The sequence below is a fragment of the Notothenia rossii genome (genome assembly GCF_949606895.1).
Source record: "Notothenia rossii genome assembly, chromosome: 9".
NCBI lineage: Eukaryota > Metazoa > Chordata > Actinopteri > Perciformes > Nototheniidae > Notothenia > Notothenia rossii.
The window spans coordinates 59328470-59342172 of NC_136907.1; the positions used below are offsets into that span (position 1 = coordinate 59328470).

Here is a 13703-nt window from a genome sequence, read left to right on the forward strand (position 1 = left end):
TAACCTTCCAACCCTCATCAAATCTCCCCTCTTCTTCTTCCAGGATATTCTTGCGCTCTGGTTGGGGCTGGACCTGCATCTTTGCTGGCTCCTTCGTCTTCCTCCTCTCCTTCTCCATCCGTCGCTCCATCTCTCTGTCCATCCGTCACCTCTCTCGGCTCGGGGCGGCAGGCGGATTGTGGGTCGGTTTCTGCAAACTCCTGGACCTTCTGGAGAACACCACCGGAAGCTGCTACGAACGTTTACTCAACAGCCCGGAAGTCGCCAACGGGCAGCCTCTGTTGGTGCTGCAAGAGGGGGCGAGTAAGTCAGAGTGCCTCAGAGCTGGGATGCTGTGGAGGGGGTATGAAGTTTCAGAAGATGTCTTCCTCCTCTGTCTCTGCTGCCTGCTGTTGGCAGAGGAAATCGCCGTGTTTGGCCCTTACCTGAAACTGGGTGGCTTCTCAGGTGGCCCTCTGAGGATCCTCTTCCTGTTCTGTGTTCTCCTGCTCTGGCTCTGGATCTTTCTTCTGCTCTGTCTCTTAGCTTACTTCCCTCAGTTCCCCACACAGCTGCTAGGGGGCGCTCTGGGGTGTCTGAGCTGGAGGGGACTGTACCAGAGCTGGTATCGCCTGGGGCCCAGCTGGTACTGCCCCGGGAGGCCTGGACAGGGACTTCTCAACACCAAGACCAACGGAGCTGCAAGCGAGGACAAACTGAACCATGATCACTGCAATTAATTCAAGAAAAAATAACATACACGTTTTACCACTGACGCAATGGAATTAATCAGGAGCTCTCGGTGGTTGTTTGGAGACAACCTTGACATTTGTGTTTGTTTCCTTCTCTTAAAAGTAAGACACAAAGTCCTGTTGGAGCTTGGGACAAACAGATGAAGTGGGCTTTCAAAAATGTATTTGTTTTTCTCTATATGTATCACACATGCTCTTTCCTACTGTAGTTATTAAAGTATTGTTTTGTGTGAACTCATAACTTGGGGTCATGTTACTCCCAGGAATACCCACAAGAGAGGAATTCAGGGGACAGTAGCTATTTAGATTCAGGCTGAATGTATTTGAGACAGCCAGAAAAAATGCCTTACTGAAATGTTTTGATGGGTATTCATTGTGCTAATTTTATCAATTTGACAGTTGATAATTATATTAAACTTGTGAAATAATAAACTCAAATTCTGTAAACTCTGTTGATAAGATCGAATATTAGCAGGTGTACAGATGCTATAAAACATTCATGATTTCTCTGTCAGTTTTAAATTCTGCAACAGTAAAATGTTTGATAAAAATCAAAACAATGTTGTGACATTATCTGAACAGAGAGGGGAACATGGTCTTTAGTTTGGTTGCACCTTCTATCTGGTTCTAACACACAAATTCAGTACTGTATAAGCAAAGCAAGTCATGGAAGAAACATAGAGATAGGCGAAGAAAATAACAGCATTAAGAGAATAAGCAACCGAAAACAGTAAAAAAAAAAAACTGAATATGACAAGATTGAAATAATTTAAGCCTACATAACATTGAATAAAAAAGACCAGAATTAGAGAAACCAATACATCAAATGCACAGGAGAACAGGGGTCTTCAGGTACATACTGTATCTGGCTAGGCCGGGGAATGGTTTAAAAAATATATAAACGCATGCTAGCAGCCCTGTGCGGCTGTACTTACAACAGCAGCGTTTTTAATTACATGCTTATTCTTATAATTAAAATGCTACCATGTTAAAAGGTATTGTATTGTGTGCCTCCACTTTGTATGTTTACATGCTTTAAGGTTCAAAACGTGTTATATTTTATGGTACTGCCTGTGTTGCAGCACCTCTTTTCACCCTCTTTCTGAAACCAGAGTCCTGTCCGCTCTGGTTGGTTAGTTGGCAGGCTCTTTGGTGATTGGTCAACCGCTTAGAGATGTCCCGCCCCTTAGCCTATCACACACATTGGGCCTTTCTTATTTCTCTAAATTCCCCTCCTCGACTCCTCGAATCCTCGGTCCTCCGGTAGTGACCCGGAAATGGATTTCAGCGCGCCATGTTGAAGGACGTCTCATTTCTCTAAATGCACTTCGAGGACCGAGGATCGAGCATCGACGAGGCTCTCTGGAGGAGCTATAATCGAGAATACATTGATGGGTCCTCTGCAGATTCTCCGCGGATGTATTTCTGGCAACAGTGATGTTTAAGAGTCGTGCCGCACGGCCGGACTTATCTCTGCCAATCACAGCTCTGCATGCATCCCCTGGATATTATTTTATTAACTGCTTGAATCGCGACGCCATGTTTACAGTGAGAACAGCTTTGAGGGCTGTGCAGAAAGCAGAGCAATATATATCACTCAGTATAACAAGCCTACTCTCTGTATTTGCTTTGTAGATAGGCCTATCTACAAACTATAGAGGCTTCTCAATTCTTAAATTTCCCCTCCTCGACTCCTATCCTCAACTCCTATCTCGAGACTTAGTCCCACCCACAGGAGATGCGAGCGGAGGACTGAGGAGGGGAACCGAGGAGAGAGGAGGGGCAGCAGCAGGCAGTTAGAAAAATGAGAACTCCTCTCCTCTGAGCGGTCATTTTAAAGAGACGTCCATCAATGATGACAGGAGGCAGAGCAGCACTCTGTCTGATGGACAGATGTGTTCATGACCACTTATATATTTACTTTGAATTCATTGACAGTGCTGTATAATGAGACAATAACAGGCTACAGATGCGGACACACACACACAAATATATTTATATAAATATATACAATTTAAAGTATGAGCACTCTCATAATAACGTAACACAATTCGCTGAAATGGGGAATTGAAATTACGGGCCAAAAGTTGTATTTACAAGTAGGCTATTAAAAGCAGAGGACACCAAACCAACTGAGACCCGTCTGTCCGCCGCATCTACGCACTGTACAACACACACACCTACACACTGTACCACACACACACACCTACACACTGTACCACACACACCTAGAGCTCCTAAAGCATAATCAGGCTACAGCCGTTGTGTATTTTATTATGTGAAGCACTAAATGGTCTTAGAAAAATATCGAGTCTTTGTTTGTAGTTATCTACTAAACTAAAGCAAAGAGAGAAGACCTGTTATACTGAGTGGTATATATTATACACACTGCTCTGCTTTCTGCACGGACAGGTCTCACAGCTGTTCTCTCTGGAAACATCGAGACGCGATGAAAGCAGTTTCTAAAATAATATCCAGGGAATGCATGCAGAGCTGTCATTGGCTGAGATAAGTCCGGCCGTGCGTCACGCCTCCACTGTTCCCGGAAATGCATCCGCGGAGGAGCCGTGGAGGAACCATCAGTGTATCCTCGGTTATAGCTCCTCCAGAGAGCCTCCTCGACGCTCGATCCTCGGTGTGCATTTAGAGAAATTAGATGTCCTTCAAAATGGCGCGCTGAAATTCATTTCCGGGTCACTACCGGAGGACCGAGGAGTCGAGGAGGGGAAATTTGAGTATTGAAGCCTCTAAACTCTAAAGAGTCGATATTTTTCTAAAACCATTTAGTGCTTCACATAATAATACACAACGGCTGTAGCCTGATTATATGCTTTAGGAGCTGTATGTGTGTGTGGTAGTGTGTGCTTAGATGCAGCGGACAGACAGGTCTCAGTTGGTTTGGTGTCCTCTGCTTACTTTTATTTAATACTTTTACTTAATACTTGTAAATAAAACTTTGGGCCCGTAATTTATTTTCCTCATTGTAGCGACCAGAGAGAGGGGGGGGGGGGGGGGGGGGGGGGGGGATATATCCAGTCTCTGATAGAGTTACGTTATTGAGTGCTCTGTTTGATTCGGAAATTGTATATATTTATATAAATACATACATATATATATATGTGTGTGTAAGTGTGTGTCTGCATCTGTAGCCTGTTATTGTCTAATTATACCGCACTCACTGTCAATGAATCAAAGTAAATATATAACTCGTCATGAACACATCTGTCCATCAGACAGAGAGGGCTGCTGTGCCTCCTGTCATCATTAATGGACGTCTCTTTAAAATTACCGCTCAGAGGAGAGGAGTTCTCATTTCTCTAACCGCCTGCCGCTTCCCCTCCTCTCTCCTCGGTTCCCCTCCTCGGCTCCTCCGCTCGCATCTCCTGTGGGCGGGACTAAGTCTGGAGGATAGGAGTCGAGGATAGGAGTCGAGGAGGGGAATTAGTGAAATGAGAAAGGGCCATAGTATCTGTCCCCGGCTGTTTGAAGAGCAAGCATGGGAAACAAAAGACAGAGTTTACCTGTTTGCATCCAGCTAGTCACACATGCTGTTACAATCACACTCCCTGTAATTGACATAATTAATAGATAGTTTAGCTTCTCACCATCATTTGCTGTGGCCCACTGATGTTAAAGGTCGTAACTGAAAGGCTGCCTGTCAAACGTAAACATTCAACCACGTGACTCGCTAACTCTTGCGAGAGTTTTACACAAGACGGATCCTTTCTAGCCATAACCCTGCACCGGGCGCTGAGATTGGCGCCCGGTGATCATCAGATTTGACGACGCTGATTGGCTGAAATTATGTTTCGGAGGCATAGTTTACAGATAGCAACAGTCAGCTGCTAGTGGCTGCTGCTGCACTGGTTGAGGGCTCCTCTCTTAGCGCCCAGACGAGAGAGGGTAATGATACATGGGCAAGGCCAGGAAACATGTGATTTATCAGTAACTTTAGACATCGTAAAAAAAAATTTAACGAGATTTTATTGTAGATTATACATTTTACTGATACCAATTATATAATATTTACCTTGTTCATTAAAAATAAAAAATATTTTTTTTAATGTGGGAAGAGGTGGGGCGGCCACCACTGTTGCGTACCATGCTATGGTACCATGCTGCGAATGACTCTGGCCCTTCCTACATCCAGGACATGGTTAAACCGTACGCCCCAGCATGTGCACTCCGCTCTGCATCAGCCAAACGGCTCGCTGCACCCGCACTGCGAGGGGGACCCAAGTTCCCATCAGCAAAAACACGTCGATTTGCTATCCTGGCTCCAAAATGGTGGAATGAGCTCCCCATTGGCATCAGGACAGCTTACACATCTTCTGGCGCAGACTGAAACCTCATCTCTTTCGACTCCACTTCGAGCAATAGAATTACTAACAAAGCACTTGTATACTAATAAAGGACTGGCTTATCTAAAGCCAGTTGAGTAGCACTTGAAATGTTTTGGCTCTATGAAACCTGATGTATATGATTCTGTTTTCTTCAAGTTTGTATCTTCTTAGTCGAATGAACTCATTGTAATTCACTTTGGATAAAAGTGTCAACTAAATGCAATGTAATGTATAGCTGAGGATAATGGGGGCGCCATTACTGTTTTTAAATCCTCCCAGAAAATAACCTTACAGTATGTATCAGCTGCAGGAAAAAAACTTCTCCGGAAAGACAAAATACTTTTTTCCTCCTCAGTTTTATTGATAAAACATATCCACAAAGAAAATATTTACAAAACATCAGCTGTCAAACAGCAGAAATGAATGCTGCCTTGACATCTGATCAGTTCAGCGGTCAACCTAAAAAACCTTTAGATTCACAGCACTCAGAAGTATTGGGAGGTTGGACCATTCATCTATTATACAGGAAGACATTGAGCATCTGGAAAACAGTGATACATTAAATATGTGATTGATTGCTGTTGGGTAAATTCAATGTCATAATCAGCCCAAACGTTAAGTCTTTTACTTAAAGGTGACATGTCATGCTTTTCCGGTTATTACCCGTCCCCTTGTGTGTTATGAAGGTTTTTCTGCATGTAAACGGTCTGCAGAGTCAAAACCCTCAAAGTACACGCTGTAGCGAGTAAAACTCTAAAACAGAAAATACCTCCCCAAAACGCCTCGTTGGTGAAACGTCATCATCCATTTCATTCTTCCGGGTACGTGCTTATGAAAGCACCTACCCGGAACTAAATGGGCCAATCCGTGGAGCCGCTACGTTATGTCCGCGGAGCCGTTATGTTACGCCCCCGCTGATTGGTCCAAATTGACCAATCCACACACACACTCAGTGCATGCAGCCCCTGCAGATTTCTTCTCCGTGCTGCAGGCTGATAACAGACAGTTGGAATCGCGCGAAATTCTCTCTGCGGACCCATTCTCACAGCGTTTATCAACCTATAAACCTTTTTCTTACTCAATATCAAGCCACACTTATTGTTTTTATTTTGGCTGTGACTTTGTGTGTGTTCAGGCTGTGTTTGGCTGTGTATCGCTAAACAAGGAAATCACGGGGGGGGAGCTGCAGCGAGCCGTTTAGTGGAGAAAGTGAATACTGCTGAATACACATACTTTACAGAGATGCTGTATGCGAAACTAATGTGAGTGTGGAAAATTGCACAGTATTTTTCTATTTTAGTAGACCTCAACAATGGAATTATGATCAGTGGAAATGGCCATGACACCTCTCCTTTATTCTATAAAGAACAAATAGAAAAAATGGGGGAGCAAAGTCCTTCATTAAAAAATGAACAAGACCAGAAAAAACTGATATCCTGTATACACAAAATAATTTTAATGTCCATCATAGACAAAGAGGAAGTAAATGGCGAATGAAAATTAAGGCATAGCTTGAACTTGTCTTGTGGGAAAAAAATCTCTTTTAAAAAGTCAAGGCCCTATCCAATGAACGAAGCAAGCTTTTGCTGGTGTCACCATTTCAACATGGATCAACAAAAGACTTCAGTCAGTGATATTCATAAATGGGGAAATATTGACACTTGACATTCAGTTTCCAATGCTACAGCCATAAACCTGCTCTGGTTTACTGAGGTTTTCATAAAAATCGTATGAACTACAATAATTTAATTGACTATAGAACACTAATCTGAAAATTACCAACATGGTAAACATTAAAATAAAGTGAATATTTGTGTTTTGTTTTTGATGAGGAACGAGTGCATATGCATGCACTCTCAGCCTTCAGGAAGGCTTAGGTAGCCAGTGTCAGTGACAGACAGTGAACTGAAGTTGGCCTTTTGAAACATTATTGTGATCATGGCATATTATGGGAAGAACAAGATCATAAAAACAGAAATATTTGAAACGTTTAGGGCATCAGAATAAGTAGATTTATCAGGAAAAGGACGGGATGGGGGAGGTAATAGAGTCCATGGGTTCCCAGTGAGAGCTCATCATGGCGTCATAGAGCTCCTCGCTGCGTTGCATAAAATCTTTGTTCCACTGCTCCACGTCACACTCGGGGATGGGCTCTGTAAACACCGACCAAAACGTGTACAGATTCAGTTTTAAGCTCACAGGAGCATGTAAATAATTCAACGTCTACACACTTCAAATTCTGAATTATTCTTGACACCTCATCAGCTGCTGGGATAAGAACCAGACAACCCTGAAGTTGTACATTTACGAGTTGCATCTGTGAGATATTTACATCGATAAGTAGGACATTTAAATAAACTAATTAACCAGTTATTGGAAATATGGAAATATCTGATTAAAGGGGCTCCAAGCATCTTAATAAGCAACACAATAATGCATCTACTAACACGCCTACAACATATCCTATAACATAACAATGAAACATAGAAAGAACTTTCCATTGGCGCGTTCACACCGGAGTACTTTTCCCAGAATAGTTCATCAGAACTCAGATATATTTGCGTTCACACCAAAAAGCCCCCTGAACTAAATTAGTTCATCAGAACCATTTTTACCCCCTTTTCCGTCCCTGCAGGGACAGGGAGCAGGGACTTTCGTGGGAGAAAAAGGTTCCTATGTCTGATTGGCTGGGCGGAATGCAGACTCCCAGCAGCTTCTACTGAAGCCAGTCCCCAACTCCGGGGACTTCCGGCCGGGGATTTTGGGTGGCAGTATACGCCGTGAAGTTGTTTGCGGCCTGCCAGTAAACCCAAAGCAGAAGAAGTGACGTCAGCAGCTTCATTTGCCGAATCCACCCACAGGAACTCATTGCGGTGTGAACGCGATCTGCTTTAGTTCATCAGAACTAAAAGAGTTCTCATGAACTGAGTTCTCATGAACTATTGTGGGAAAATAACTTGGTGTGAACGCCCCTCATGATATAAAAAGTCTTACCTTCTGAATTATCCTCGTCTATCTCCCCACCCTCCTCGTGGCTCTGCTGGGAAAACATCAAATATTGTGAAATTATTTCTGAAATGTTAGGGCTGCACCGTTGTAATATAAAGCATGTTAATTAAAATAGTTATTTAATAGCTGTCAATTAATTGTCCTAGCCCTAATATATTAAGTGTACTTGAATTACATTCATAAAAAATACTGGTTACCATGCAAAATCCATATCCAAGTCGTGATATACACAAGATTTGTAACAAACACCTTACCTATTTGTACCAATCTTTGTTTCAGGATGATTTGAGTTATTTTGTGTAAAAATATTGAAACACAAAGATGTCTTCCTGGTTAACAAAGTATTTTCTTTGACATACTCTAATTTCGCATCATTAAAGTACTTCCATAAAAAGGGGTTACATTTCAAAGGTCACAATGTTCTTTCCCTGACAAAATAATCTGTATTTTAGAATATATTTTAATTTAGTTTAGCACAGAGTATGTTTTGGTTGTTTCTGTCTTTTTACAATAAATGTAATGCTCAAGTTAGCAAGTTTAGCACAAAGAATGGAAATGGGAAGGGGGGGGGGAGATCACGCTCGTAAACTGTTAGTGCCGGTGTTATGCATGCCCACAGCGTAAAGCGAAAACTCACAGGCATTTCAATGATTTGTACGGCAAAGTACAGTTTGGAAACAATATCATTTCCTATTTGGCCGGCATGCACAACACGGCATAACACCGGAGCCTCGCTGTGGGGAAACGTTGGCGCTGTTCTGAGTTAATTAGTTTGTTCTAATCGGTCAAAATGAAACTGCTTTCAGATTTTTCCATCATTGAAAAAAAAAATCTGTCATAGACGGAAAATATTCGGTTCACGCGACCACTGATTCTGAATCATATCTACTCACTGCACAGATACCAAGCATCTCAATCTATTCCTACAAACATGGGTGTGAACGTGTTCTCCTCACCTCTACAGCTCCGGACATGTCTGTAGACGTGGGGGGGAACCCCATGGGAGGTGGTGGCACCATTTGGCCTGGTGGGGGGTATCCATAGGGCCCGTAGTTATAGTTGTAACCGCTGTTGCAGGCGCTGTACTGGTCATAGCCTCCCCACTGAGGGTAGTAACCCCCCTGAGCCCCGCTGCCTTGGCTGCCATAGTAACTGGACTGGGACTGGTTGTAGTTGCTATGGAAATTTTGGCCCTGGCCCCCATGGTAGTTGCTCATCTTTTGGCTGCAACATAAGAAATAAAACGCAATACATTAATACAAAGGTTCTATTAATTGATCCATCAACTATTAAACGGATAAGCAGGTTTCAGCAAAAACATGTTCCTCCAAAAAAAATCAAGTCAAACATTTAAAGTTTATTATAATGTAATGTGATGTATAATTGGGTTTGCATATTCAAATAAAAAAACAGTTGGTTTAAAATGACAATGCAATGATAACAAAAATGTATTTACAAAAGCTCTTTTGCTTCAGCGGTGCAACCCCAAAACACCTATTGGGTTCTATTAAAGCCCATTTGAACCCAAAGCAACATGAAAAAAAGAGGGAAAAAACCCCATTTCATTTCCCAAGCAAATCCTTGAAAACGGATAAAATACAAGTCTCAATAAGCCTGACACGCATGAACACACAAAGAGGCACTGTCAATAAACATGATATGATCTTTGGCATAGCTTGTAGTCTGGATACTTTGCCATGTTTCATCATGTTTCCTGTCCTAGTTCTCACCTCTTTGCCACAGCAATGCTGAGTCTGAGCGGTTTTCCCCCGAGCATCGTACCCTGGCACTCCTCGATCGCCTTCTTCTGCTCGCCCTCATCCCCAAACTTGACGAAGCCGTAGCCTCTGCAGGTGAAACAACCGTTAAACCTCCTCTCCACTCCGACACACGCTCCATACTTGGCATTTAATAGCCACTTATGAAAAACAGAATAGAATGGGTATTATTATGGTAGAACTGAAACTTGTTGTTTTACTTTTAACATGAGGTAGCATCACTTGAATTGTGAGTTGCTCTTGCTTAGCCTATATGGGGAAAACAATAGTTTTAGCAAGACGGCACAAACATTTCTTCAACCTTTGTTCGAAAAAAGATGACGATGTACTGGTGGTTTTTAAATCACACAGAAACCAGGAAACATTGTTGTATTATTGTATATTTCTTACAAATGATGAATAAATCAACCTATTGTCAATCTTAATAATACAAATGTCTGACGCTGTCTGGTCCACCTCTATGTGCCGACGTACCTGGAGTATCCATACTGATCAGTAACTACTTTGGCTCCCTTGCAGGAAAGGTACTTCTTGAAAACTTGATGCAGTTGGAAGTCGTCCACCTCGGAGGCCAAGTCGCCCACAAACACTGAGAACTCCGGCCTGCGAGAAGTAACAACGTTGAATATATATTCAAACACAGATACACACTGTATTAAAACATTAAAAGGGGCAACTGACTTTGGGAATTTAATTTGTGTTACGTTTACCTGAAACCCTGAAAAAAATAAATGAGTGCCTTTCCTACATTTGAGAAATAACTATTTATTAAGAGAAGGCCTTGGCGTTCATTTGAAAAGATTTCTGAACCTCTTAAGTATGGAAGAAGCTGCCTCCTCCCTGTTATATTTGGTTAGGCCACATAATATGCAATGGGATACGATAGGGGCATTCCTGGAAACAAACCATCTTGGCCAAAAAAAGAACAAAAAAAGAATACAAGTGAAACAAATGGAAAGTTAATTTGGAACCGGAGAAAAAAGAATACTTTTATTTTTTTATTAATAATGAAAGTATATCTATGTTATAAAAGTAAATCATGTATTAATACAATGCCATGTGCATGCGTATAATTGAACTATATATATATATATATATATATATATATATATATATATATATATATATATAACTGATACAATTGAACACTGTAACCCCATTACCCGCCATCATCTGGTGGTTAAAATTGTACATCAATCAAAACACAAATAAGTCGTCTTTTTGATAATAACAAACAGAAATGAATTGACTTATATCAGATAGAGGATTTAGGCAAAGCTCTATATAGTCGAGACTTTAACACTCGTACACATTCACACAAAGTAATACAGCCTAATGTCAAAAACAAACAAAATGTGTACTGGTAATTCATCTCAACATATCTTCAATGTTTTCTTTTTCAAACACATATTTTTTATTAAGGGTTATGTTAGTTTGACTTTGTACACATTTCCTCAACCTCAGGTTATAGGTAATAGGTTTACTGAGGCTTAAATAATAGCTGAATTGTAACCTTTTGTGAATAGTGTGAAAAAGGACTTACCCTGCCTCTGGCCGTTTCCCGTAGGTGGCATAGTTTAGCTTAAATTTCCGGGGCTGCAAAGGGGAGAGAGAGAACACACACACTAAGTCAACGTGAAACACCAAAGACTTGTAGTATAGCACTGAAATTGCTGAAAATAGAGATCAGAGTTATTATGGTTGTTGTTATTTGGGTTTACATACCTCCACCACCCAGAGCAGCCTTTAGCCCATTCCTCAGTTAGTTCCTACCAGAGACTCTATTCACCAGCTTCAAACAAAGTACATTCATGTACAAGCAGCCTCTCAGCCACCTTCAGCAGTAGGACAGGGGAGCCCAGTAGCTTGGCCAGCTCACAGGGGCCAACAGCATTTCAATTCAGTAGCAAGCAGCTAAAGCCCACAACTTTACACATGTTGGATCATTTCAGACCCTTAATGAAGTTTGCTTTTAGTGCAGCTGATAAAGAATATAGTTTTACTTATCAATAAATAAAATGTGTTACTGGTATTTAATGTCGCTTATTTGTAAACACTTACAATTAAAACCCACAGGGAAGGCAGAATAGTGGTATTTTCTATTTATTTTTTTAACACAAAAAGAAAATTGCAGAATCTGGTCTGTTACGGAGCCAAATTACAGCCTCATAATATGTTGACTTATCAACAGTCAGTAGTAAGAGTAGTGCAAAAGGAGGACCAAGACTAGTGGAGCTCCACTATCCACAGTCAAATCAACAATAAAATACTGCTTGAAAACATGGACTAATATTGGGAAAAAAATGAAAGGCAGTATTAAATTTGTAATAATATATGAATATTTGTGGAGAAACAATATTGCAGTAGGGATTGAATGAAAGGAATAACGGTAAGTATTTTGAAATTAAACCATGAAACTGACCGGGTTTGATCCAGGAACAAGTTTTCCGTTTAGTCTTTGGACACAGCGGTCGACACTTCCTTCATCTGCAAGCTCAACAAAGCAGTATCCGGCTGAACCACTGCAAGAGGACAGAGAAAGAGAAACATTTAGTATTACGGTAAATACAAAACATTAAAACCACCTTAAAAAAGCAACCTGATTATTTAGCCTTCAACTAAAGGGTATGCTATAGGTTAGCCTTGACTAGGGCTACCCCCAATTAGTCGACTATACGTTAGTCGGCGAAAAAAGTATTTGTTGAAACATTTTTCATTAGTCAAAACAAATTAAAAAGCTCCATCCGTATGCTGCATCCCCTCAGACTTCATTCAGAGCTGTGCCTGGTCATTGAGTTAATTTGGTCCAAAGTGTGGATCCTTCTGAGCATGTAAAGGACATGCAGACTACGACGGCAAAAGGTCTCCTCCATATACACACCATACAGCACAGCTTCCTGAATGCAGGCTTATACCGCTGACGGGCGGACCGCTGCGTCCGTGCGGTGCGCTGGGACCATCGTGCACTCTCTACATTTGATTTATATTTCAAAAGATTCATTATTATAGTTTTATTTAATAATTTATGTGAAGCACAACGTACCATGCTTTTATAATAACGCTCTTTATCAGCCTTTGAAACAGAAAACATTTTGAACTTGCTACCCCCTGATTCGAAGTTCAGCACACTACCCACTGAGCCACAGCCTCCCGTTAGTTTACATTAACGTTGGATAATAACACGGGAGAAACGTGCGGAAGCGCTCTCTCCCCCTCTCTCCCTCTCCTGACAGCCTGTCAGTATTGTCTCATGCAGCTCCCTGATCCAGTAATGAGTGACCCGACTGAGTAATAAATATATTTATAACTTTAGCCTGTTCCAGAGGTAGATACAATAGCTAAGTGTGTTAGGTCTAACTCTTAGTGTTGCTCCGCTCACCGGTCCGTCACAGCGGGCGGAGCTGCAGGATTTCTGCTTCACACACGTTGCATACCGCTAATTTATTGTCTTTTTCAGACACCTTAAAATACTGCCAGACTGGTGAAGCCATTTTGGCGAGCTTGTTTTGCAGGGCACAGAGAAAAGTGTCATGTATTTTACTTCATGTGATCGGCTCTCCTGATCGGCCTTTATAGAGAACAGATCAATCGGCCGAGAGTGAATATCGGCCGATCGATCGGAGCATCCCTACATTTAAGCCAAAGCCATCAACCTCTGCTCGACAAGTCTGATGAGGAAACCTACCAGCACATCTAATATTGTAACAGTTGTCCTCAAAGCTTGAAAAGAAGGGCAGGTGTATGGCATAATGTGCTCTGTATATCTTACCCTGTTATCCTGTGAGTGATGATCTTTACTCCAAACGGCGATTCTCCCATAGCGCTAAATGCCTGCTTGATGA

The 13703-nt window shown here is 41.7% G+C and overlaps 2 protein-coding genes across 6 annotated transcripts in view; one reads left to right on the plus strand and one right to left on the minus strand.

The window, feature by feature from the left end:
• Positions 1-1729, plus strand: part of fitm1l (fat storage inducing transmembrane protein 1, like) — a 59256-nt gene extending 57527 nt beyond the window's left edge. For all 4 annotated transcript variants that reach the window (XM_079649183.1, XM_079649184.1, XM_079649185.1 and 1 more), the window contains one exon: positions 44-1729. In XM_079649183.1, the coding sequence (XP_079505309.1) occupies positions 44-719 (676 nt within the window). In that variant the 3' untranslated portion in view covers positions 720-1729. The remainder of the gene's footprint in view (positions 1-43) is intronic.
• A 3682-nt stretch (positions 1730-5411) lies between these two features.
• On the minus strand, positions 5412-13697 carry trnau1apb (tRNA selenocysteine 1 associated protein 1b). Of its 2 annotated transcripts, none has more exons than XM_079650045.1 (8): positions 13631-13697; positions 12284-12383; positions 11405-11457; positions 10336-10464; positions 9814-9930; positions 9040-9307; positions 8069-8111; positions 5412-7227 (listed from the first exon to the last, which is right to left on the minus strand). In XM_079650045.1, the coding sequence occupies exons 1-8, from the start codon at positions 13678-13680 to the stop codon at positions 7091-7093; spliced, it is 897 nt and encodes a 298-aa protein (XP_079506171.1). In that variant the 5' UTR covers positions 13681-13697; the 3' UTR covers positions 5412-7090. The 2 variants fall into 2 exon arrangements, with proteins under 2 accessions (XP_079506171.1, XP_079506170.1); XM_079650044.1 differs by having other exon boundaries at positions 8069-8114.
• Positions 13698-13703: the final 6 nt, after the last annotated feature.